The sequence below is a fragment of the Triplophysa dalaica genome, chromosome 11 (genome assembly GCF_015846415.1).
Source record: "Triplophysa dalaica isolate WHDGS20190420 chromosome 11, ASM1584641v1, whole genome shotgun sequence".
NCBI lineage: Eukaryota > Metazoa > Chordata > Actinopteri > Cypriniformes > Nemacheilidae > Triplophysa > Triplophysa dalaica.
The window spans coordinates 10,656,388-10,683,222 of NC_079552.1; the positions used below are offsets into that span (position 1 = coordinate 10,656,388).

The 26,835-nt window shown below is 36.7% G+C and overlaps 2 protein-coding genes across 6 annotated transcripts in view; both read left to right on the forward strand.

The window, feature by feature from the left end:
• The window catches only part of si:dkey-192p21.6 (uncharacterized protein LOC565246 homolog), a 28,492-nt gene extending 25,064 nt beyond the window's left edge, over positions 1-3,428 (forward strand). For all 5 annotated transcript variants that reach the window (XM_056760338.1, XM_056760339.1, XM_056760342.1 and 2 more), the window contains one exon: positions 31-3,428. In XM_056760338.1, coding sequence (XP_056616316.1) covers positions 31-212 — 182 coding nt within the window. In that variant the 3' untranslated portion in view covers positions 213-3,428. The remainder of the gene's footprint in view (positions 1-30) is intronic.
• A 704-nt stretch (positions 3,429-4,132) lies between these two features.
• Positions 4,133-26,403, forward strand: ret (ret proto-oncogene receptor tyrosine kinase). Its single transcript, XM_056760948.1, has 20 exons — positions 4,133-4,399; positions 16,846-17,091; positions 17,382-17,675; positions 17,879-18,117; positions 18,225-18,420; positions 18,513-18,712; positions 19,930-20,212; positions 20,471-20,602; positions 20,778-20,888; positions 21,316-21,426; positions 21,551-21,810; positions 21,910-22,057; positions 22,173-22,280; positions 22,365-22,579; positions 22,685-22,807; positions 22,935-23,005; positions 23,094-23,231; positions 23,443-23,542; positions 24,382-24,529; positions 25,586-26,403. Exons 1-20 carry the CDS (start codon positions 4,336-4,338, stop codon positions 25,741-25,743), a joined length of 3,345 nt encoding a protein of 1,114 aa, XP_056616926.1. The 5' UTR covers positions 4,133-4,335; the 3' UTR covers positions 25,744-26,403.
• Positions 26,404-26,835: the final 432 nt, after the last annotated feature.

Genomic DNA, 26,835 nt, shown 5'->3' on the forward strand with positions numbered 1-26,835 from the left:
ATAAAATTGTCTTGTTTTGTCTTTCTACAGGGATGAATTCCATTTTCGTTTACGTTGGTCATTCTCTACTGGGCTTCTACTTCCCCTTTAGCTGGGAGATGCGTTTTCATGACAGCCACTGGGAGAAGCTCTTCCAAAACCTGTGGGGTACTTCACTCTGGGTCTTCATTGCTTACCTGCTGTACCGCAAGAGATTCTTTCTCAAAATCTGATGCCATTAGATCCCTCGTAAAATGTTAGCCACAGGCCACCTTAACAGCCACAGCCATCGGAGTTAAACTAATCCAAATTAAGGATAATATTATGTTATTAAAGTGATAATTCACCCTAACATGATGTCATCGTTTGCTCATCCTATTGTCAAACCTGTGTGACTTTCTTTCTTTGCGCGAACACAAAGGAAGATATTTTGGAGAATGTTGGTATAAAACAACAGCGGCACTCATTCACTTATATTGTATGGACACAAAACCAATGCAAGTCAATGAGTACCGTCGGGGTTCGGGAACCAACGTTCTTCAAAATATCTTCCTTTGAGTTCTGCGCAAGGAAGAAATGAGTGTGAGCTCTTCAATGATGAAAGAATTTTCATTTTTGGGTGAACTGTCCCTTTAAGGAATAATCTGTTTAATCTTTGTTAGTAAAAGTGTTTTGATTAATTTAACAAAAGAATCTTTGATCATGAAAACCATTGACACTTTCAGTGTTTTGTGAGATTTTAGTATCTCTCATATTGAAATTGGTGTATTCCCATGTTCAATTAGTTAATAGGCTTATGAGCTGAGACCAGGGATCAGATTTACTGTCTTCCATGGACACCTGCAATGTTTTATTTGATGTCAGTTGTGTTAAGACCTGAATGTAGTGATTAAATCAAATTCGCTGAAGTGGTACTTAACAAATTAGAACAAGCAATTCCACCACTTGAGGGGTAGCCATTATGTATCGGTTGCCATGGCCACCCCCCCAGTGCTGTGAGACACAGAGTGGGTACCATCTGCTTTTCAACTGACAGCCCTTTAATAGGGGTCAAGCTGTACGGCTCACTGAGGACTGGCTCTTTTCTTGCCGCACTCAAGCGAAATCATGGACATTACACTGCCAGCTCACATGCATGTAGACAAAATTTGCCAGTATTGCAAAATACCAATGTTAATATGTCAAGTCATATTCGTAGGACGGAAAACTCTAAAAAGTTTCCTTTCTAGACCAGAAGCCTCCAGTTCACCCAAAAATGTAAATTCTGTCATCATTTACTCATTTACCCTTTGTCATTTCAAACCTGTCTGACTTTCTTTCTTGCACAGAACACAAAAGAAGATATTTTGAAGAATGTCGTTAACCAATCAGCGACGGAATGGTTTCGTGTCCATACAATAGAAGTGAATAGGAAATGTCGCTGTTCAGTTACTAACTTTCTTTCGAAATATCTTCTTTTGTGTTCTGCGCAAGAAAGAAAGTCAGACATGTTTGAAATTACAAGAGGGTGAGAAAATGATTGCAAAATTTTCATTTTTGGGTGAACTATCACTTCAAGCAGTAGGCCCATTTCTTACACCATCACCGAATCCCACTCTGGCACTAAGTGTTCAAAAGATGAAATCTGTCAGGATGCAAAGATTGAATCTCTCTTTCTAAGAGTTCTGAGAAATGCTCATATCGACTGCTGTTGATAAACTGCATGTGGCTGTAAACACAAACACGTTGGATTGTGCCATGAGCACAACGTCTGCTTTTATCTTCCACAGTACAGAAGCGAAAACGATCATGTGTAGTCTAAATTCATAGTTAAATTTTTGTCTTTATTTAGCACTAAAGCGTTCTATAGGGATATTTATATTGTAGTGAAGGGGCTTAAACATTTGAACCTGTATAGAACTCCACTGAGCCCTTTCTCTCTGTTAGTTAATGAGAAGGCATTTCATTGTGAGAAGATCATATTACCAATTTGTACTAAGCAGGGTCTATGAGTGAAGCAAACTGGTCAACTGATTTTGGGAATTGACTAATGACTAGTGCGCTAAACTATGTCCCAGCGGGAGTATGGGCTTTATTACAGATAAAGTTTCAACTTCAACAGTAAGCACTTTTTGAATCAATAAGTTTTTTATCAACTACTTATCATGATTATTATTTAATGAAGGGTGTATAGATGCACATCTGTAATAGCAAAATACTACTGAGAACACAACAAACAGCCTGTAAATAATATTGTAGTTTCCTGTTGTCTACTAGGGAGAATCTGTTTGACAGTATCTGACAGTAAATATTGTGATCTTATTTACTTCATAGAATGGGCTGAAGCTTTTATCTGAACACAATATTTTAAAGTAACCACAGCAAAAAAGAAAATGAGATGGTGGAATATATCATGATTCTACATTGGCTTGCCTATATTGATTTACACTGACCATATGTCTGAAAATACCACTGTGTGCTTGGTTTTAAGTAACCTGAGCTTTGTTAATACGCATCATGTCTTTGGTTATGTACCTACATGCAGCTATGTAAACAAAACCATCCTGTGGCTAATATGCAAAATAAAAGAATATTTATGCGACACCACACACGCTATTATCCACAAAAAAGCGGTGCTTGAAACAATACCTCTGTGTTTTTTGTATTCTCATGACCTGTAGTCTGCGTAGTCAGATTACAGGTCATGAGTAGTTTGTGTAGTCTTGACCCCAATTGTATATTGTTCCAAACATGATTGACCACCATCTTTATTTCCCTGTAGATTAATACTATATACATACTCCACTTTTAGATGTTTTTATGAATGATAAACCGCTCAAATAATTGCTTTGAATTTTGATACAACAGCTATAAACCAAAGGCTCTTGGGCTCTTTATCTTATGCATGCTTTATTTAAAGTCTCCACTATTGTTGCGTTTGGCATCCATCAAAGCAGACGTTGATTGGAGTGATTGCCCTGTGATGCTCTGGTGGGCTGCCCTAGAGGCAGAGTAATGCATCATGCTTACCCCTCTTCACAAAAAGCTAAGCCATCAGCTGGTCCAACAGCACCCCAGCACAGCTAAACACTGGCTCACAGACTGCCAGCAGACATCAGGGCCAAAACAGGCCCACACCATTTTGAACTCGGAGCAACCTTGTTAAGCCTTGGCCCCTGTACTAAAACGCTTGATTACTGATGAAGAAAAATGCTTATCTGAATGCACCGTCTGACATTTATAGATGGTAATTGAGCCAAAGTCTCCAAATTAAATGTCTGTGACCGAATTGTTGTCAGTATTTACTATTTTCAAATACCCAAGGATTCTGATCCAAAATTGTCATGTCTATCTTTTTGTCTGTCTTTGTACCTGTACTTGATCTTTGTTTTGTTTGTTTAGAGAGGATATCAGATCTTTCGAAGAGATTTTGATTAAAAAACCGTCCGACGTGATGGAAAGCTCTGGCACTTGTATTTATTTTAATTTATTTACGGTGTTTTATTGTGAACAGTTTGTGAATCTTGTTGTTAGGCTTGCACCTTAATGACCCTTCAGCGGATCTATTCATGTTCTCATACAGGATTTGTCTATAAATGTGTTTTTTCATTCAGTATATAGCACAAATGTCTGCAAATGTATCTATTAGACGACAACTATAACCATTACTTTTTGAAATAGGCCTGTTTGAGTTTTTTATGATTTACATGTATGCCCTGCATAATGAAAAATGTGTAAAACAACTGTAATTTCACAAAAAGAACTATCAAGCCTTCATAGTAAAATGCATGAAAGTAAAAAATCCTGAGTTTATCTCTAACCAACAACTTATCCCCCAATGAAAAAGCAGATAAATCCCCAAATTATAGTTTACTTATTTAACCATAGTTCTGTTGCACTAACCATTGTCTACCCATTGTTATTGTAGAAAATCGAGTTATACAAACGGAAAACTAGTTACTACACACTTTTACTATAGTAAAACCATGCTTAATTTCAGAAGTCTTTGAATGCCTTTGAGGGTATTTCTCTTGGAATCTGGTTTAATTCATCTAGACTCTTTAGCTTGTTGGACAGCAGCTGATGTGATTCAAGATCTGAGGAAATTGGCTGGATGTGATGTGAACCTCCCCCTGCTGCGCTGCGCTCAGTTTGCGTGCGTGAGTGCGCGCGCGTGTGTGCGCTGATGGTCCAGCAGCCTGCGCTGCAGTCAGCGAACCGTCAATGGGATACTCAGGTTAAGGACTTTTGCGGCTGCTTCGCGCGCGAATTGTAACATTTCTAAAGTTGAATTTTGACACATTTTCAACGGAGATTTGGAGATCACGGCGTTCATTTCGCATTTACGTTCTGAAGTTACACTTATGATTGACAAGTATGGGTACAATACGCGGAATCGCTTGGGGAGATATCGTCGTGCTCCTGCTTGTCCTATCTGAAGGTAAGAGTTTTGTTCTCATTGTAAGAGACTTCACCTTGCGCGAGGTGTCGATTGTTTTCTGTTTTTTTGTAAATTAACTGTAGTATAGGGCTAAAATAGTGTGAATGTTATAATCTTGAACGTTATACTGTAAGTTATTGATGATAATCACTTATTTAATGTGCATCCTTTAGTAACCAGTGGACAACACAAGTGCTGTATCTCAAAATCATGCGAGTTACCTAGCTAGGGAACATTTTCGAGCATCATATGCGCGTGCACCATTGATGGTTAATTCAGATTTTAATTTCTGACTCGGAACGCCCCTCTGATGAAAACACATGTTGTCTTGGTAGGCAGCTAGTTAGGTTTTGAAACGGTGCCATGGTCTGAGCACTCGTATCATAACATGAGCACTCTTTGTGAATGTCAATCATTTTATGACTCAAAGAATGGTTTATATATTGGAATATGAGAATCATAAAACTTGAGACATTTAATTAAAGAGAGACCCGAAATCCTGCAAAATTAAGTTTTATGATTTGTTTCGTTTTCTCGTTCATGTGGGTTATTTTGGGTTGTTTTATTTGGTCAAATGTGTTTGACGACGTAGACGCAGCCAATACATAAGATGAGTCAGTTTTACTTTCTGGAAATTTTGGATGAGATCGATTTTGTTTGGGTGGTGAAAAGCAAAACAATGTACTTCACAGTTCTTTCACAATAAAACTGACAAATTTATAGTTTGCAAAACGTGCAGCATTTGTCTCAAAATGTCTTAATTTCTACTTGATTTGCAATTGTTAGGACATTGACAGAATATATAATCTAATGTAAATTTCCCTTTTGTATCAAATGTTAGTGTATGCAACATCACTTTTTTATCCGTCCTAGACTACCCAAAGGGGATCATCACATGCGCAGACTACTAAATGTTGCTGGCGAGATTCAGCAGACAGTTTCATAGGGACAGTCTGGTTCTGAAGCCAAAATACTCGCAACTATAATGTGCCACATGGTCCCTGCCAGTAATATGCATGTCTCTATACATCATTATATTGTAATCCCATTTAAAACTCCTCTGTCCAACTGTACTAACACACCTCTCTCAAAATAACTAGAGTTAAATTCTAATTTATACTCATGCTGAATAGATTCTTAATCTCTGTGTGTGGCTAGTGCATAAAGGAATGGTCACATCGCAACCGCTTGAATACAGACAAAAGTGGAACATAGCAAAGGTTTTACAGCTATTCTGGTCATCCGGAAAACATTTGGCAGAGTGTGAATGCATTTCATTTTTAGCCAAATCACTGCTTACTTAATTGCAATAACTGTGAGTGCTAATGTTAAGTTTGATAGTAAATGAAGACAAATTAATAAAAACAAAACATTTAAAACTGATGTGAAGATCAAAATTCAATTGTCCAAAAGTACAGACGTTTACCATATTGAATAATAGCCACAAGAATGTATACAGCGCAGGATAGAGTAAGTAATGCAAAATGCTAAATTTACTAATAATATGGTATCAGCAGTATTATTAAACTCTGTTAAAAGGAGATTGCTCGTAATTCTTAATATGCAACAAAGTCTGTTGTTCTTGATGTCATGTAGGGTGAATTTTAAACTTATATATAAGTTATAGAATAATAATAAAGAATACAGAGTGTGTTGTCTGGTATTGCCATAATAAATAGAATATATTTTTTTTTTAAATGGATGATGAATTATACAATAATAAAAAGAGTAACGTGTTAAAATCAAGTTAAAATGTTGTGTTTTTTATTTTTTGCTTGTTTTAATCTCATCTCATCTTAATTTATTTTATTTTATACATTTTTCTTACTTTAAATGTGTTAATATATATACCAATATATAATATAGGTGTGTGCGTATATGGGTGTGTTTGTTTCTTTTAATATATTAAATTTCCCCCCTCCACATTTCTCTGGGGACAGTGACTCATCCTTTGTCTTTTGTATTTTTCATTGCTGATAACACACAATAAATTTAATTTTAATTGATGATTCTCTGCTAAAACTTGAAGAATTTGTGAAACCAACATGTAAATATCAGCAGGTGCTAAAGAACAATATGATTAGTTTTGAATGACCCTTGTTTTAACCTTTGTAAGAGACGACGCGGAAGCACCATGATTCTTTGCCTTGAGGGAAAACAAAAGCTTAGTGCCAAGAGGTGGTCAGAGGGCAGGTGTGCAGCAGGTGTGCTTAGCTGTGGGCAAACACAATGTGTTTGTCTTCCGAAAGTAAATACTGCCAGTAAAATAATAGAGTACACAGTTCTGATAACAGATGAGGCTTAAAACCCCTCATTAAAGACAAAGAATGGTTGTCAGCGCCTCCTGCGAAATGGATCACATCTATTTTATGACAAGCCGACCTATGAAATGGATGACGACAAAAGCAATGGGTTTTGTCCATACTGGGGAAAGATGTTGTCTTGTGTCTGTGGTGTCTCAATGCTTGCTGATGGTTTGACCTTTACACAACGGTTGGTTTGGTTGTGTTGTACAGTTGTCTGCCCTTGAACTAGTCATCAGTAAAATCCCATTTTACACAGATATAACACCAGCCCTAGTGTTTACTGTCTCACCATAAATGTTTAGGATCACATTTACAGTATGTTTTATACAGATAGGATCAGAATCAACATAGAGTGTACTAAATGATAAATTCATTTTAATTGTATTTTACCAGTATTGTTTTACAAATGATTATTTTAAGGAATCATAAATGTTTATTAATTAATATGAAATTAATAAACTATACTAAAAAAACTTTAAAATATTACAATTAATATCACAAAAAAGCTAGCTTACAAAGCAATAAGCTACTTTAATGAATGAGAGTACACGCAATTGATAACCAAATAAATCCTTTGACCCCAATGGTCAAGCTGCTGCCTATACCTTTCCGTCATGGTTGCTGTACGCATAAAGTAAGTCAAGAGAGGATGTCATGTATCGTGGGTGTGAGGCATTGATTTGTGGATACATAGATTTGACCCTGTTACTTTATCTGTCGGAGTGCAGTGGCTTTTGACCCTCACCCAAGAGGTCTTTTCTCTTGATCAGGCCACAGGAGATTTCCCATCTGATGGGAAGTAACATTGGTGAATAAAGTTCAAACCGCCAAAGAATGACCCCTCACCTACTCCATTCTGCATTAGCACGATCATTTTTATAAACTGCCACTGCTTTTGATGCAGTCAGCATGATAAATCTCATTTAATACATTAAAGTACTTTATTTTTGGATTCATTAACTAGGGCTGTCAAACTATTAATTGCAATTAATTGCATCCAGAATAAAAGTTTGTGTTTAAATAATATATGTCGTACTAAATATAATTGTTTTATTTAAAAACACAAAGCCTACATGTAAATATATTTATGACATATTTACATGTATTTATTTATGTTTACCTATCATTTAAATTATATATAAATGTTTATTAATTAATTAGTCATATTGTGTTTTTCCTAAATGTATGCTTGTATCTGTTTGTGTTAATATGAAATAATATGTTAACACAAAATGTTTTTTTCTGGTTGTGATTAATCATGATTAATCGTTTGACAGCTCTATTTATAACCATATACAATATAGTTTGTGTTTAGTTACTCAGGAAAGCCACCACAGCATCATTGCTTTAAATATGATTTGGTAAAACACTGACTTTTATCGCTGAAGATGATACGTTAATAACAATTACTGTATGCATTATGACAGGGTAAAGGAAATCTTTTTCCAGACTGCCAAATATATATATATATATATATATTTTATTAAAACTTTTGTCTTAAATGACAGCTTACTTACAACAAATAAATGTAAATAGCTATTATGACAAAATCGATATCGAAAAATGATTTTGGTCACGATAACTGTGATGTCAAAACCTGATATATCGACATCCCTAATTCAAGTGTTTGTTTGTTATTACAATGATTCAGTGCACCTGGACCATGTGCATTGTTTAGTGCGCATCTACTGTCCCCTTCGTTGTCCTGCCGCATGTCCTTTAGTTAGTTATGGGTCACATTTCCGTCCTATGCATGAGTGGAATCTAATTTGCTTTGGTGGAAGGACAAGAAGACATTGATTGAAATTGTGTCCTGAGGGCGTTTGGATCTCGATTTCTACATGGGTCTTTACATGTTATTTTGTAGTGGTCATTGATGCATGTTGTGTTTGACTGATCATTTACAACAATGAGAAACGAACACAATGGCTTAGTTAGGATTTAACTACCTCTTTCAGTCCTATGAAATTTGTAAGGAGGGGGAAGGGTGTCAAAACCTTGACTGGCTGTGATGTTTGTGTACAAGAGTTGTTCATTTCCTAAATGAGTCAGTGGGGTTTATCATTCGTAAACCAAATGGATTTAAATCCATCCATTGTCCCACATGGGTGGTTTTGCATTGCATTCTTAAAATGCAAGACTTAGCATTTAGGAAATGCCAACTCTTGATGAGTTCACCTCCAACTCACTAGTCCATGTAAATTCAACCACTGGCCCATTTCAAGCATCAACTCAAAGCATTAAACTCAGTAAAGCTCATAAGAGAAGGAGACAGGAATGGCTTTCATATTGTTTTTTATCCTGTGTTTCTAATCTGTATTGTTGTTGTCTCTGTCTCAAGCTTATATTATAACATTAAGTGAATAATGTTGGTAATTGCTTATGGTAATGATAGCTTCAAAGAAAACATGTTGATCAAGGGTCTCTTATTTATGAGCCTAAATGTCCCAATCAATCCCGGAAGAGATTTCAAACATACTGGCTTATCCCACAGGAGATGTTAAATTAGATTTCCTAATGACTGATGTCCATTCCATGCTCACATTGATGGGATAGTGAATTACATTTCTGATTATGACGATCGATTATATTATAGTATTAGGCATGTCATTTTTGTGCATACTATATACCCAGGCCAATTTCTAATACGACCCGAGCCATGGCTGTTTGATTACAGCTCGCTAATGTGATCTAATCAGAAAATTGGAAACTAAAATGAAGTTAGAAAAAGTTCTGTGCAATAATTATTGGGCACAATTAGATTTTTCATTATTCTAAAGGCAAGCTATTCTTCCCAGAACTCTCCAGGATTATTTGGAAAACATGCCCTTTAGGTAAAATGTTTAATTGTATGCGTTTTTTCTATTACACAAACTCAGTCAAGATACTTATTCTAAAATGTGTGATACGTTTTCAATGTTAGACTGTTTGTTATGAGAAAAGTGACTCATGCAATGCACATCAAGAGCCGAATGAGGTGAATTTAACCATAATAATCAATAATAATAGTCCTGTATTGAATTATAGCATAATTGGCAGCCTTTTAGTTAATTAAATCGTTGTGGTCACAGAGTAATGATTGTCATTACTGTATTATAGCAATGGAGTCTTTATCATTTTGCTTTGTAATTAAGTATGTTTAGTTTTCTTGTGCTACATCCGTAGTCTCTGGATCTTAATTTGAGGGGAAAAAACAATTAGTTCAGAATTATTGGCACAGTTTTCTTGATTTGTATTGTCTGTTTTACATATTGACATTAAAACAAAACAAAACAAAAAAATCAGATAAAGAATTAATTTTTGATTGATCAATTCTGATAAATCATAACCACACATTTAGGATGCTGCCACTTTAACCACTGATCCATAAAGCCCAATGCACATAGAATCCGAAATTTGCATCTGAAATCTTTGGACATAAAAAAATAAATACGACCCCACGTTGTCAACCACATTTACACACCGCCTCTGATATTTTCGACCGTCATATCAAATTCGGACTGTGTTCGATTTTCTGCGTTTTTCGCATCCATAGCAAGGATTTTGAAAGGTCTTTGACAATGCAGAGATACCGTACAAATGAATGCAATTCAAGTTCAAAAAGACTGGGCTCATATTTTAGTTGAATTAAAGGGACAGCTCACTCAAAAATAAAATTCTGTCATCGTTTATTCACCCTCGAGATGTTACAAATCTGTATAAATTTCTTTGTTCTGATGAACACATATCTGGAAAACTGCTTGTAACCGAACCGTTCATGGCCACCATTTACTACCATAGTAGGAAAAATTACACTGGTCGTCAAAAAGGTCGTAACTGTTGCTTTCCGACATTCTTCAAAATATCTTATTTTGTGTTCAACAGAACAAAGACATGTATACCTTTTTCCTCCTATAATAATAGTTTAGAGAGTAATTTATACACTGACTTACTTTTATTGGCTGAAATGTGCTCGGCTGTTGATTAATAAAGCTATTGATTGAACGGCTACTTCTTGATTTGGTCATCATTGGATCCAGATACTTCTCACGTTGACCTTGACTGAGAGGGCATAGGCCAAGTTTGATCTGAAATCAGCATGAATTGCGAAATGATGCCAACAAAGCCATAAACATTTCCAAAAATATCGATTAAAGGATTCAAAATACTTGTCAGCCTAAACATTATAACGATTACAAGATAATGGTGATTTACAGATGTTTTAGCTGCGGTCCTGTAGAAGCATGAGAACGGTTAGTATGTGCAACAGACACGTCTCTGTGTTTACATACAGCATGTCATGAATAGGGCTCTTTGAGTAGTAACTGGATTATGGAAGGGGATTGCGCTGAGATTGTTTCCGCCTTCTGCTGAGTTCAAGGGAATGGCAAGAAAGACCCAGGCGCTCTCAAAGCTTCCATGATCTCATAGATGGTACATTTCTGCGGCGGTGTGCATGTTGAGCTAATTGAGTTCCTGTCGTCGTGCTGCAGTCCGATCCAGAGGTCGTGCCCCCATTAACCTATTCACTTGCTAAGAGTTTCTGCTGCAAAACATGCAAACCTCATACTAATGGTGATTTAGACTAGTCTGGACACTTTAGGGCCACTTCTCGGACAAGGTTTAAGACCAAAGTAAATCTTAGAGCTGTCAAACTGAATTTATCTTGCAGTGACATATTTTAAAAACCATAAGTGCCCTTTTCTTGTCTTAATATCCACGACAATAAAGCTTTTTGTAAGGAATGCTTGTAAAAACTGCTTAAACCTCCTAATTTAACTAAGGCCTAGTCCTGGTTTAAACAAATCCCTGTCTGCGAAACTGGCTAATTCAGAATTAATATAACCCATGATTATTTTGCGTAAGACTTTTTGTCCCGTGTGTGTGTGTTTGGTTCAAAGTCAATTCGCTTGTGAGCCAAAATCAATATGTCAGATTGCATCATAGTGTTTACAGTCATGATCCACGATGTGGCTGTGAGAGGTCAGAGCAGTGAGCCCAATCTGATCAAGTGATCACCCATAACTCCAAACATCCTCTCACGACTGCCGTCACCTGCGTTTAGCGGACAGTCATACAAAACCTCACGTCAAACTTGATTCTTAATGTCACAAAGCCATTCCTGCCGCATGCCTGTATGCTGCTTTTGATTCTCAGAGTTAATTAGCTTGATATAAACTGCTTTCTGTTGGCTTCCGGCCTGGAAATAAATTGAATTTGAATAGATTCAGATCAGTTGGGTAGGCCATAGTTTGCAGCTGCCATCCGCAAAAACTCAGAACTTATCATTCACTGAAGATTTTTTTTTACCTCTGCCAGTTCCGCTAATACACTGATTAAAAGTAAAGTATTGGTCATAGAAGTAAAAAATAATGTTACGATGTAAGTACGTTTTCAGACAGGTTTCTCAAACTATTGCTTCGTGTTCAATTGGTTAACCAGTAGGATAGTCCCGCCCCAAATTCACTCCATTGGTTGAGTTGTTCCAATGTGGTTGTAATGATCAAATGTCCTTTTTAGTCTTTTCATCAACACTTTTCATTTAAATTAAGTGACTGCATATTTAGATGGCATAGAAAATGGAATGAAAAGTATTTTACCTTTAAGTCACCGTGTCTTAAAATAATTTAATTTTAAATGTTGTTTATATGTCTATGTGGTGTTTTAAATATACTTTGAGAAAAAACTTTCATCAATAGCATTGCTTGAAACTGATGTTTACTTAAGACATTATCAAAAATGCATTTTAAAACCACCCGTTTAATACGTCGCAAACCAATCATGCCACACAGACTAACTAGCATATTCATGGTTATGTGTATGCTAAATGAATCGAGAGGAACATTCAAGCTATTTTCAGCATGAAGAAATTATTGTCACATGAAGAAAAGTGTTTCACGCAAAAAGAAAATGATGTCATCATTTACACACCCTCAACCATGTAAAAGTTTCTTTGTTCTGCTGAACAAAAATAAAAATATTTAGAAGAATGTCAATGACAGATCTCATCCCCACTGACTCCCATAGTATTTATTTTCTCTACTATGGCAGTCAATGGGCCATGAGATCTGTTTGGTTACTGACATTCTTCCAAAAAAAATTGTGTTCAGCAGAACGAAGAAATTTATACAGGGTGGAGCTGGAACAATGGAAGTTGAAACAATCTGAGAGTGACTAAATGACCACGTTTACATGGACAACAATAATCCGATATTAACATGTTTCAGACAATGCTCTGATTAAGAATGGACCATGTAAACAGAGGTTTTTGACCTTAATCTTAATCCTTCTAAACTCATAATCGTAGTAAACACAAATCAAATTAAGACGTGAGCAGTACTCCTATTTTAGTATTATCTTCACATTATCGAAGTGCGGTGTAGACATATACACAGTTTAATCGCAGTATTACCGGTGCGTAGGAACTTTCGCGGCACTTTGTGACAGGTTACACATGCACGGCAGTGGACAGCCCTTCAGTTTTATGGTAAACAACATGGCTTCAAGCAAGAAAGCACATTTTTGGTCCGAACAGGACACAAGAAAGATGCCAACAATTCTAGAAAATAAATGAAAAACCAAAAACTGTATGTGGTACCATGGCGAAGACGAACTGTTTGTTGATACACGAAATTATGGAGGGAACGTCGAATGGCGTCGCTTAGGGACGTAATGACGTATGCCAATAATCAAACTATGTAGTGTTACATGTGAAACAGGAACATGAAAGGTAACTCAAGTAAACACCTTAATCCTAATATTATTTTACTCAGAATAAGGCAAATAATTGTATTACTGATGTCTATGTGAACGTGCTCAGTGATGACCGAAGTTTCATTTTTTGGTGAACTATCCCTTTAAATGTCATTCTGATGATGAGACAGGATTTTCAGAGCATTAAATTATCGATTACAGGAGGAATTATATTATGCAATTGTATGTGAAGTTTGTTTTTAAAATTCAGTCTTGACGGTTAATTTAGCGTTTCTGCTTCATTAAATTGGATTGCACAACATTTATGTGAATAATTAAGGAGACAGACTGATCAATACTTTGAAATTATTGTCTGAACAGTGTTGTTAAACCAATTCATTCATGCTTTTGGGATGCTTGTGTACATAATTAGACAGTGGAAGCATTGGTTTTTGGCCACTTAACACTTAACTCACTTTACACAGTGTGGATGTATGGTATTTCTTGCTGTATTCTCTTTATCCAAACTGTCAGTCCTGTAGTTTTACAATGGACTGACAATGCAAAATGTTTTTGGTCTGGGAATTGTCCAAGAGCCTTTCCATACATGTGTTTAAGTACAAATGAAAGTAAATGTCTCTGTGTCTGGCTGCTCATCTCATGCTGTTGTGACCCTCAGAGTGTCACAGCGCACCTCACTGATATACTGACACTGCATGATGAATGAACGTCAGACCAAATCCAGTGCCATGTTCAACACAGTATCAGCAACAGCTAAAGATTAATGCTGTCAGCTCTCCAATGGTTCATGGTTTATGAACCAGGTCCACTAGGCTTTACTGTTGACTTGATGGAAATACCTGTGAAATACAATGTGATCGCAACAAATGCTGGTCAGAATCAGATATAATGCCATTCAAGTCCACTGTGTAGATTGGCTCTTATAAATTAGTTTAAAGAGAAATGTTCTTTTTGTGTTAATGTATTTTATATTTAAAGAATTTGAGTAGAAAATATTCAGAGACAGGTGGATTTGCATTATCATTTTAGAAAGCACTTTTATGAACAAAACCTTAGATCTGCTCATAAATGCAACATGATTCCATATTTTTCATGTGTTTTTCAGAAAAAGAAATAAACAGTATAAAAAGTTCAGTATAAATGTGCTAAAAGTTTGTATCAACTTTTAAGAAGCAATGTGGAGATTTTAGCGGCGTCTAGTGGTGAGGTTGCTAACTGCAATGAAAACAGCTCAGTCCACCCATCCCTTGCGAACCACAATGGCAACTGACAGAGGACAAACATGTTGTCACGTTTTCGCTTCTTTACCAAAGAAGATAATGTATTTATGAAACGCGCTCTTTAGAGCACTTTGTCCATTTAGGGCTACATGTTGAATTCCAACACGGTGAATTCGATGTAAGAGGACCCGGGGTGTATGTAGATAGAAATAGCTCATTCAAAGGGAATAAAAACAAAACACTTCATTATGTAAGGTCTTTATACACCTCAAGATATAGTTATGTATATTATATTGTATTTCTGTCAATAGATACTCCAAAAAGTGACACACTGGACCATTAAGAAGAAAACCAGCATACAGAAAAGCAATTCATGATTAAAAGCCACAATACTACGATTTAGATTCTTGTGGGCTAGTTCACCTGGTTTTTCGTTTTGTTTCATTCTCCCCACTCATGCATAAAACTGAACGTGACCAGCGACCTCTCGATGGAACACAAATTAGTTTTGTGTTTTCTTTGTGCCTTGACAAGGCTTTTAATAAAAAGGTTTGTAGTGTTCCTGAGTGTATCTCCATCCTTTAGGAAGGTTGGCCACATTGTATCCATCAATCCGGTGTCCTGTCATCCCAGCACAGCTAAATTAAATCAATGTCTGAAACCAGAGACAACGCTTCAACTGCAGCAACAGAAATAGAAAATCTAGTTTTGCTGTCTGCTAATGACATTAGTACGTTCCTAAGTGGCCGCCCACCGTCGTCGGACAGGAACACAGGAGAGATATAATTACAGGCCGAACACTTGCATCTCCATTTACTGGTAAAACTCATGGGGATCTTACAGTGTTTTATAGATTACCCCTCCCCCATCTCCATCCACACTCATCCTGCAGGTAATGATTCATTTCTAGGCAGGATTATGTTATCCTCTGTAATTAAACTTCCCAAGGTGAACCCAAGGAGAATCGGAGACCGCATCATATTGACCATGTGAAAAATTCATTAAAAGACCAGTGTCAATGTCATATGAGATGCTGTTTCATTTGTTCGATGACAGTGAAGCGTGGACTACGCAATAGAAAAGCGGATGTGTTTAATGAATTCAGTGTGTAGCCTGACCACGTCTGTGGACGTAACTCTTTTATGACAGTTTTGAGACAAAAGTTAGACTGTTATGGGAGGGTTTGATGTAGTTTATAGGAAATGATTTAAGGTATCTTGAGTGCCAGACGTTAAACTATAGTATACAAATGAATATTAACATAAATTAAATGTATCATATAAAGCCAGTCTTTCCTGACCCTGGGCACTTGTCATGCATAGGTTCTGTGAACATGTATATTTAATTATATTAAAATGAATCATATAGGGTTTACATGTATAATTTTATATACCTTTTTTACATTTTTCTGTTAATAAATGTTAGATGTACAGCATTTTAAAGCCGCAATCTGTAACTTTTGCCTCTCTGTCAACATTTCTGTTTAAAATATTTCCTTTTTTTTTTTAGTTAGGCCTATATTTATAGACGGCAGTGGGATCAGAGAAAGTCATTCAGTACCAAAGGCCGATACTCAAACCTGAGTCAAAGCCCAAAGTACTTCAAAAAATGTAATGATTAAACATGAATTGAAACTTAAAAAAAATATATTTACATTCCCTTCCAAATCCAACATATTCTCACTGCAAAACCGTAACTATTTTACGGGGTGGCTAATTTTGATCTATTTGTGTGAATTTGTATGATCTCATTCGTACATTTTAGTACAAATTGCTTTCGCGCCAGTGACATTAGGTTAAAGTGTTGCTTTTTTCTTGTAATCGTTCATTTTTGTCGTTTCACAATGTACAAAATCATATATAACATATTAACAAATTCCTTTGAGATCAGTTTGGTAAAATCTGACCCAACAGGCCCATGTATAGATCGTTATTATGATCTTACCATTGTGAACTTGATCAATTATAGATTTTTGTTTATTTTAACCAAAAAAGTTAAAGATTACATTGATAATATAAAAGTAAAGTTTGGTAGTATTTAAAGTTATAAACGCTAAATAATTTATGGTATTTGATTAAATTGCTCCCATTTTTCTTTTGTTGACGGCTGTCAAGGAAGACAAAGAAGTACTTAAAAACAGCCAAAAATGTAACAATGGCTGGAATCAAACTGGAATGACTAATCTCAATACACACAGTGCCTGACATTTCATGTGTGTTTTTGACAGGATCACTTGGACTTTATTTCCCTCAAAGCGAGTACTCGGAGAGCATCTACGTGGGACAGCAACAGGGAACACCGGTGCTTCAGATCCATTCCATGCAAGAGACCCCCGCAGAGAAACCATATTTCTCACTGTGCTGGAGAAATCCACAGAGACCCCCTGCTTATGCATCATGGTTTCATATGGATGAGACTTCTGGAGTGCTTTTAATGAACAAAACACTAGAGTGGAGTGACTTCAGCAGCCTATGTGAGTTTAACATTTTTAGATGCACTTCATACTCAAATTAATAAATGCAGTTGAGATATTGGACACATGGACCACATCACCAAAAGGTTACAATATTAACGTGCCATTTAGTTTGTGTGAAGCGTGCATTATAATTGTTAATACACTGAACAATTGCTTTGTTTTCTTTCTGAAAACCTACTTTTCTATTACTATATTCAATTAACATTTATGTCTTGGCAGTGAAATGCTATGATAAATTACATCCTTGATAAAGGACGCATTACAAAACATGTCTAACTGTCCTCCAGACACCAGCTCCGCCGTGGCATTGAAGAAGCTTGCACTGAAGGTCACAGCCTCTTCAATGCCTGTAAAAAGAACAATGTGTAATCTGCTACCCAAAGTAGAGGTCAGCCTGACATTCATCAATGCCACGGCGCCCCCCTGTGGTCAGGTGAAGCCAGAGAAATTGTGCTTCCCAGACAGGGATTCAAACCCACACATCAGAGAGAACCGTATGCCAGGAGCCCTGCGGCAACTCCGGCGCTTCACGCGCATGAATGTTTGTCCCAACTACACCATCAGTTATGCAGTGAAAGCAGGTATAATCAAAGTCTTCATATCTTTAGCAATATGCTTAATATGTTTTAAAGAAATTATGCTTTTATACAGATTTTTTACAGTGCAATTTTATAAAGGGTGGTTGTGTTAGCGTTAAATGTAAGTGGTACAGTATACAAGTGTGGGTTTTACATCTTTTCCCCCCAAAAAATGATGATGTGTTTTCTTTTATTGCTCAACATAGACTCGCCAGTGCCGTTTGCAGTTGATGGGTCCACTTCAGAGCTGGTGGTTACAGCACCTGTAGACCGCGAAGAGAAAGAAGTGTACCAATTGCTTATAGTGTGTACAATACAAACAGAAGAGATGGTGGACACGCTGTTTGATCCTCTGCATGTCAACATTTATGATGAAGACGATAATCCACCTTACCTGAATGGAACAGATACGGAAGAAGTCATAATAGAGTTCAACCGTAGTGAGGTGCATCTCCATAATATTTTATTCGTTAAATGTAGTAGATGTAAATGTAATCATTTAATGTTCATTGAATCATATACCCAAAGCTGTACTGTGTTTTCTTTCAACAGGGCACTATCTGTGGATCTCTATCTGTTTACGACCGAGACACGACTCCAGTCTATCCCAGCGACCAAAGTCAAAATAAATTTGTTGGGACCTTATTGAATAATGACTCCTGGATCAAAACCACTTTCACAATAGAACCCAAATTTAGGGAGGAAAAGGCTGTGTTTGGTAATGTACGCGGGACAGTTCATGATTACAGTGAGTGTCAAACACAAAAAAATCAACACTGCGTTTGAATAATTGAGTGTTTTTATCTTATGTCCTGAATGTGTTCTGTTGTCTGCCCTCAGAGCTGAAGCTCATTCAGAACGTGTCTGTCACAGAGACTCGATCGTTTCAGTTGGATTATCTCGTCAATGACACCACTTTCCCAGGCCCAGAGGGAACTGTTCTTTTACATTTCAATGTTACTATCCTGCCTGTTCCTATTCGCTTTACCAATATCACCTTCGTCTTCGGTTTGTCACGGAAATCGACAACATACGCTCAGGTGCTTAATTATGTTGTTTACAATTTTAATTATTAGTTTTGGTATAAATGGCATTTGCAGGTAAAGGGAAAGGTCGCCCAGAATAGTTTCATCATGTACTAACCCTCACATTCCAAACCTGACTTTCTTTCTTATGTCGAATACAATTTGTTTGGAAGAACGTTGGGGGAACACCTTTGGGGCCCCATTGACCTCCATTGTATGAACACAAAACCACTAAAACATTTCTCAATATAATATATAATATCTTCTTTTGTGTTCCACTGAAGAAAGAGCATGACATGTACATTAAAGGGATACTTCACCCAAAAATTAATATTCTGTCATCATTTACTCACCTTCGAGTTGTTCCAAATCTGTATCAATTTCTTTGTTCTGATGAACACAGCGAAAGATATTTCGAAGAATGCTTATAACCGGACAGATTTTGCCCCCCCATTGACTCCCGAAGTATGAAAAAAAACAATGGTAGTCAAAAGTGCCCTTGAACTGTTTGCTGTCCTACATTCTTCAAAATGTCTTCTTTTGTGTGCAACAGAACAAAAAAAGTATAAAGTAATTTATCCTACTATGGGATTCAATGGGGGCAAGATCTTATTGGTTATTAGCATTCTTCCAAATGTCTTTTACTGTGTTCATCAGGACAAAGAAATTTAGATTGGGAACAACTTGAATGTGAGTAAATTATGACAGAATGTTCATTTTTTGGATGAAGTATCCCTTTAATGTGCATTTCATGCTGAATTAATTCCTAAGGTTAGTAGTTTAAAGTGATAGTTCACCCAAAAATTGAATTTCTGTCATCATTTCCTCACCCTCTTGTCAGTTAAAACATGTATGACTTTCTTCTGCAGAACACAAAAGATATTTTGAAGCAAACAGCAATGTCTCCCATTCACTTCTATTGTATGCACACAAAACCAATGCAAGTGAATGGGGGCCAGTTAACAACATTCATCAAAATATCTTGTTTTGTGTTTTGCGGAAGAAAGAAAGTCATACAGGTTTGAAATGACAAAAGGGTGAGTAATGACAGAATGTTTCTTTTTTGGTGGACTATCCCTTAAAATAAATTGGCTGCATATTATATTATATGATTTTGAGATGTATTCCATGTGCTATTAAATGTCCATATAAAATGTTAAATGAAATTGGAGATCACAGCAAGCATTTCAACTTATCTGTAACAAATCCTCTTTTTTGTGTTTATCTGTTAGATTGGGAAAGTCTGTGTGGACAATTGTCTGATGTTTAAGGGTATTGATGTTGAATATCAGTTGGAGATAGCAGACAAGAACATCTCCGCTGATGCTCAGTCATGCTACACTGCAGTTAGCATCTCACAGAGCCAGAATGAGATGTCTGGTGTCCTCTACGTGAACGACACTGAGGCATTACTCAGAGCTGAATGCCAAGAGCTACAGTACGTGGTTACTGCCCAGGAACAGCAGCACCAGCTGCAGACCAGGACTCAGCTCCTCATCATCTTTCAGGGTGAAGGTAAGTTCAACCACATTACCAGAAAATTGTTTACTTAAAGCAATTTCCCTTAAAGGGATGGTTCACCCAAAAATGTAATTTAGGACAGGTCATTATTTATGCACTCTCAAATAATCTGTCTACCAAAAGCAGATATTGTTAGAATTTTTTTATTTGTTTTATTCTATGTTTTAAATTATGTTTTTCTATGTTAAAAAAGTAAATGCAATTTTGATTTATGTGTTGCGTCTTAAACTTGTATTTGTCTGTGCCATGCAGCTGATCCTATGAGCGGGGGTGAGCAGAAGATTTTGGCTTGTGCAGAGAGGAGACAGCGAGGGGATTGCGAGTCGTCTCGGGGCCTGGGAGCCCCCACAGGGAGATGCCAGTGGAGACAAGGCAGCGATAAAGGTTACCCACAATTCTCTTGGCTTCTCATTACTCTAATGTTTTTGTGATGAAATCTAAAAGGACGTGGAATCAAATACACTGCACTTACCAAATTACTTTAGAACTGTTTCCACATTTTTGCCTGTTAACTTTTAATGTCATTAAGTCATGCTGTTATATTGTGTAACCTTTGCAGGAATCTCAGAAAAATATTCCACGTGTTCGCCTGACCTACGCACATGTCCCGATGGTTACTGTGATGCCATTGAAAGCAAAGATATCTCCATATGTCCTCAGGATTGCACCAGTAAGAGACAGTTTGTGTTTTAACGTTTTAAAGGGACAGGTCACCCAAAAATGAAAATGCTGTCATCATTTACTCGCCCTGAGATTGTTCCAAACCGGTATATATTTCTTTGATCTTCTTTGAAGATATTTGTAAGAATTTCAGTAATCAAATAGATCTCATCCCACTTTGACTCCCATAGTATTTATTTTTCCTACTATGGCAGGACATGGGGAATGAGATCTGTTTGGTTACTGACATTCTTACAAATATCTTCCTTTGTGTTCCGCAGAACAAAGACATGTAGACAGGTTTGAAACAATCTGAGGGTGAGTAAATGATGACAGAATATTCATTTTTGGGTGAACTATCCCTTTAATAAATATAACATTGTACAAGAACTATGAAATATTAATAAGAAAACATTTGTTGCTTCTGTTTTTTTCAGGTCACCCCATAATCGGGGGTCATGAGAAGGGCCTGTTTGGCATCAAAGCGGGATATGGGACCTGCTACTGTTTTGCAGAAAAGTGCTTCTGTGAAAAAGATGAAACAGAGGGTAAGCGAGGGTTTTTGGATGTTTCGCTTAAGAAGTATATGTCTGATTAACTTTCAAACTGTCACGCCAAACCAAACTGTACTTTGTTTTTCATTCGCTCACTTTGATTTTGTCTTTTTTCCAGAGCCTTTTCTCTGTAGTGACACGTGTAAGACTGTCATTGCAGCCGGCATTCTTCTCTCCTTTGTTGTTTCCATCCTTCTGTCTTCGTACCTCTTTCACCTTTATCACAAGAGCACACCCAAGCCTCCCATCGCCTCAGCTGAGATGACTTTCCGTCGGCCGGCTCAGTCCTACCCGATCAGTTACTCAGCCAACAATGTTCGGCGAGCATCTCTAGACTCCATGGAGAATCAAGTAGCCATTGACACCTTCAAAATACCAGTAAGTTTGTGTGAGGGACTAACTATGAGTTACTGTACTAGATCTAATGTCATGATCATTCATCTCTTCCATATTCATTTTTCTATTTTCTGTTATCAGGAAGATCCGAAGTGGGAGTTCCCAAGGAAGAACTTAGTGCTGGGGAAAACTCTGGGAGAGGGAGAGTTTGGGAAGGTTGTGAAGGCCACGGCATTCCGTCTCAAAGGAAAAGCTGGATACACTACAGTTGCTGCAAAAATGTTAAAAGGTAACTCAGTGTAAAATTCGAAGATTAAAATACATTTTCAAAGAATGTTGAGAGGATCTGCCCAAAATGGTGTGTAATGATTTGCCAAGCATTCATTGTTTTATTTTCACAACAGAGAATGCCTCTCACAGTGAGCTTCGAGATCTTCTGTCAGAGTTCACTTTGCTCAAGCAGGTTAATCATCCTCATGTGATAAAAATGTATGGAGCTTGCAGCCAGGATGGTAAGACATTATGTTATTTTAGTTTTGAATGCAGTGTGATTTGATTCTCCTTCCCCTGTATGCTTACCAAAGTTATCTGTTCAGGTCCATTATACTTAATTGTTGAATATGCCAAGTATGGCTCACTGCGCAACTTCCTAAGAGAGAGTCGGAAAGTTGGGCCAAGCTACATGAGTAATGACGGCAACCGTAACTCAAGCTACTTGGAAAATCCAGACGAGAGAGCTCTAACCATGGGTGACCTCATCTCCTTCGCATGGCAGATCTCCAGAGGAATGCAATACCTGGCTGAAATGAAGGTATATCAGTAGTATATAGGGAATATCTACCACAAATGTTTTTCACATATTGAGGAGATAAGAAAAAGAACTCAGATTTAAACATTTATAATTTATGTGTTTTAGCTTGTACACAGAGATCTTGCTGCCAGGAATGTGCTGGTGGCTGAAGGTAGGAAGATGAAAATTTCGGATTTTGGTTTGTCCCGAGACGTCTATGAGGAAGATTCATATGTGAAGAGAAGCAAGGTGATAAGATATTTATCAATTTCTCATCAGTCCTAGAAAACCATCTTGGATGGCATATTTTTTCCAAAACATGATTAAGCGTAATATGCAGTTGTTTGCTCATTATATTTGTGCTCTTAATTTGCAGGGTCGAATTCCGGTCAAATGGATGGCTATTGAGTCTTTGTTTGATCACATCTACACCACACAAAGTGATGTGTAAGTCAAAGAGACACGTATTTGAAGAATTACATACTACACTTCTTCCATTACAGCTTAGCTGTATAATCTCGCTTTTTCCTATCAGCTGGTCTTTTGGTGTACTCTTATGGGAAATTGTGACGCTGGGTGGAAACCCCTACCCTGGCATTGCCCCAGAACGCCTTTTCAACCTTCTCAAGACAGGCTACAGGATGGAGAAACCAGAGAACTGCACAGATGAAATGTACGTTTAACACTGATATTAAACAACACTTTACACACCATCAGTAGAATAACTGTAGATCTCTTGTAGAACTCCACTAATTAATTGTAATTAATAGTCACTACTTTTATGTTTTATACACACATTTTTTGCACATTAAATTCTATTATTTATTTGTTTTTACAACTGACACATACAGATATGGTGATTAGTGCTGTGTTGTGTAATGCAGGTACAATCTGATGCTTCGTTGTTGGAAACAAGAGCCAGAGAAGCGTTCCACCTTCTCAGACATAAGCAAAGAACTTGAGAAGATGATGGTGAAAAGCCGAGTAAGAAAACAATAAATACAATCACACAGACACAAGTACACCCATGGTTTGTAACACATCTGTTTAACATTTAAATAAAAGTAAAAGCTTCTGATATATACTTTGTACAATGTTGATAGACTTAGAAAATGCTTGAGGACACATGTTTAAGAGGATAGTTCACCCAAAAATGAAATTTCTGTCTTCATTTACTCACCCTTGAGTTGTTCCAAATCTGTATAATTTCTTTGTTCTCCTAAACACAAAGAAAGATATTTGGAAGAATGTCAGTAGCCATACAGATCTCATCCCCTATTGACCCCCATAGTATTTGGCAGTAAATATGAGATTGACAGAAATGTATACAGATTTGTAACAACTCGAGGTAGTTGATGACCGATTTTATTTTATTTTTTCCTTTAAACTTGCTATTTTAGAGCCTTGTTGTTTTATTTTCGAATAGTCAACTCTATTTGTTTTGTTTCTAATTGTTTCATATACGTTGTTTTGATTCATTTATGTTTTATGGTAATGATGAAGAAGAAAGGTAAGTGACAATATTTAGTTCCAACATTAGAAAAACATGGCAAAATTGGAAAGTTTGCCAAGTTTTTTACAAAATTAAGTTAACATTTTTATAACTTACATTTAAATTTATTTTCATGTTTTTTATTCAAATTTACTTTTTTTTATGTATATACATTGGTGCTAAACATATGTATGACAAGGATACCATGACTTACACCTGAACACTGTTCTGTCTCTTCCCGTTTAAATTGTCACATTTTCAGAATACGAAATGAGACTGAACACACTTCCAACGCTATTGTTTTCATAACTGTGTGTTTCCACGTCATCAGGACTATCTGGATCTCGCGGCCTCCACGCCAGCGGATGCACTGCTGTATGACGACTCCCTCTCTGAAGAGGACACCCCCTTAGTGGACTGTAGTAACACCCCTCTCCCTCGAACCCTTCCCTCCACTTGGATTGAAAACAAGCTCTATGGTAGAATTTCCCATGCATTTACTCGATTCTAATACAGGAAACAAATTCACTTTGTGTTTTGGCTTCCATAAAAAGTGCTGTGATTGTGCTAATGGCATGGTAGCCAATGATTCACAAATACCGCTTGATGATTTGGTTAGTGCTGTAGTGTCGGGATTTAGGGATCAGATGTTTAGTTTGGACCTGCTTCCGATGTACTCTTGAAACCTTAATTTCAAAGGCATTATTGTTTAAGAACTATTACCACTGATTAAAAACTCCATTTTATATACACCTTAATATGTATTTTGTTCAATGAAGAAAATATATTTTAAGATGTTTTTTAGGATTTACATCATTTGTGGATTGTCTATTGCTTTGCAGTGCTTTGGTTTACATTTGAAACAGGTCCCATTTACTTTGAATGTCTTCTCCCTGTACTCCCTTTGTAATATCCTGAACATATTACAGAAAATTAGTGTTTAAAGTAGATGGAGTCAGTGCTGTAAAGGAGCAGTAAGGCTTTTGAATTAAACTCTTTTCTGACATACAAAATATGCAAAACTTTGTTAACTTCCCAAAATTTTGCAAATGTCAATAATTGTAGAATTACCAAGCAATAAAATGGCCAACAGTAAGGCAGTAGCTATGCATAGACTCCTTGATGTTGCTTATTTATGGGAGTAGACAAACACATAGAAAAGCATTGATTTTTTCCAGTTTTATTTAAAAACCATATACATTGAATGCCAAAGAATCAGGTACCACAATACATGAATGACAAACAAAGAATTCCAAGAAAATACCAGGAACAAGGAATGATTTCATCTTTATTCAAGCTGTCGTCGGGATGGGGGCAAAAGGGGGAAGAATGGGGGCAAAGGAAAGGGGAGGACTCAAATTTGTCCCACCCTCTTTAAGATTTAGCCACTTCCTCAAATGTTTTTGTGGAGTATTAACTCATCGGTTTTTATAACTTCTGTTGGAAACATGCTGAGTTTTGTTTGAGAGCCTTACTGTCTGGACTCACCTGAATGCTTCCTCAGTTCAGAAAAAATGATATGTTTTCGTTTTTAGGCATGTCATACCCGAACTGGCCAGAGAAGAGCCCGGTACAGCTCAACAGACTTGATGCCACTAACCCTGTCTTTACAAGATATGCCAATGATAGTGTTTATGCAAACTGGATGGCTTTGCATTCTCCCGCAAAAATTACGGACACGCTTGATAGTTAAAGATGCAGCCCAAAGTCAATGGTGAAAAAGACATGGGGGAAGATGTGTATATTTATATATGACTGTATATATCTTATATGATGATAAAGTAGGTTCCCTTTTTTTGCTGTAAAACTTCTTGTGAGGGGTGGAATGGAATTCAAATTGTCTGGAATTGCATAGAACACGCTTCAAGCAGCTCATAGGTAATTGTTACCACAAGGCCAGTTCGGCCATGTTGTTTCATTGCATGACTTTGTACAGTTTCATGTCCATGTTTAAAGTGCCTGTGCCGCTTCTGTCGTGGAACACCAGTTACAAATGCAAGACCAAGACGACCTTGGTCCCAACCAGGAATTAAAGGGAGCTTCTTTACAATCACTTACTGTAGATGTTTGCCAATGTGTTTATTTGGCCACTTTATTTCTTCTGGATCATGTGTCAGGATAGGTTTACTTTATATTTTTTTAGTCATAAATGATTCATTTTGCAGTAACTTCAAGATATGAAAATTGGCAACACCGAGTATGGATGTGTTTAATTTAATGTCACGTGGTGATTACATTTTCATTCCTTGTAAAAGCATTATTTGTGCAACAATGTCAATGCATACAGCTGAGTGTGATCCCTCATTATGTTGTTAAAACATTATGTTACAATAAATAAAACTGTTAGATGATGTCCACGTTTCATTTCTGTGTGTTTAAAGCATGCTCATTTTGTAAAAGAGCAATGATGAGTAAAACGTGTTTTCCACAAAATTAATATAACAGTGTAACAGTCATCTTTGATAGTAGTAATCTAGTCTACATATTTGGTATCATGTAATGTTACTGTACTAGTTTACATTTTTCATTGAGGTACTTTACACACTGAGTAAACTAGTTAGGTAGTTTTTAAACTACTTGTATTTTTTTGTTTTAATAGCCCAGCACGCTACCCTCCCCTCCACCTTTCATAATAAGTATTTTATTACAATAGCTAAAGTGGCTTTCATAACAGTTTAAATTCACCATTTTGAAAACTGATAAAGAAAACACTGATGTCTTTTTCTGTATACAATATCACGATATTGCACCATATCATTTATTAAAGGCAATAGTTCATATTTTC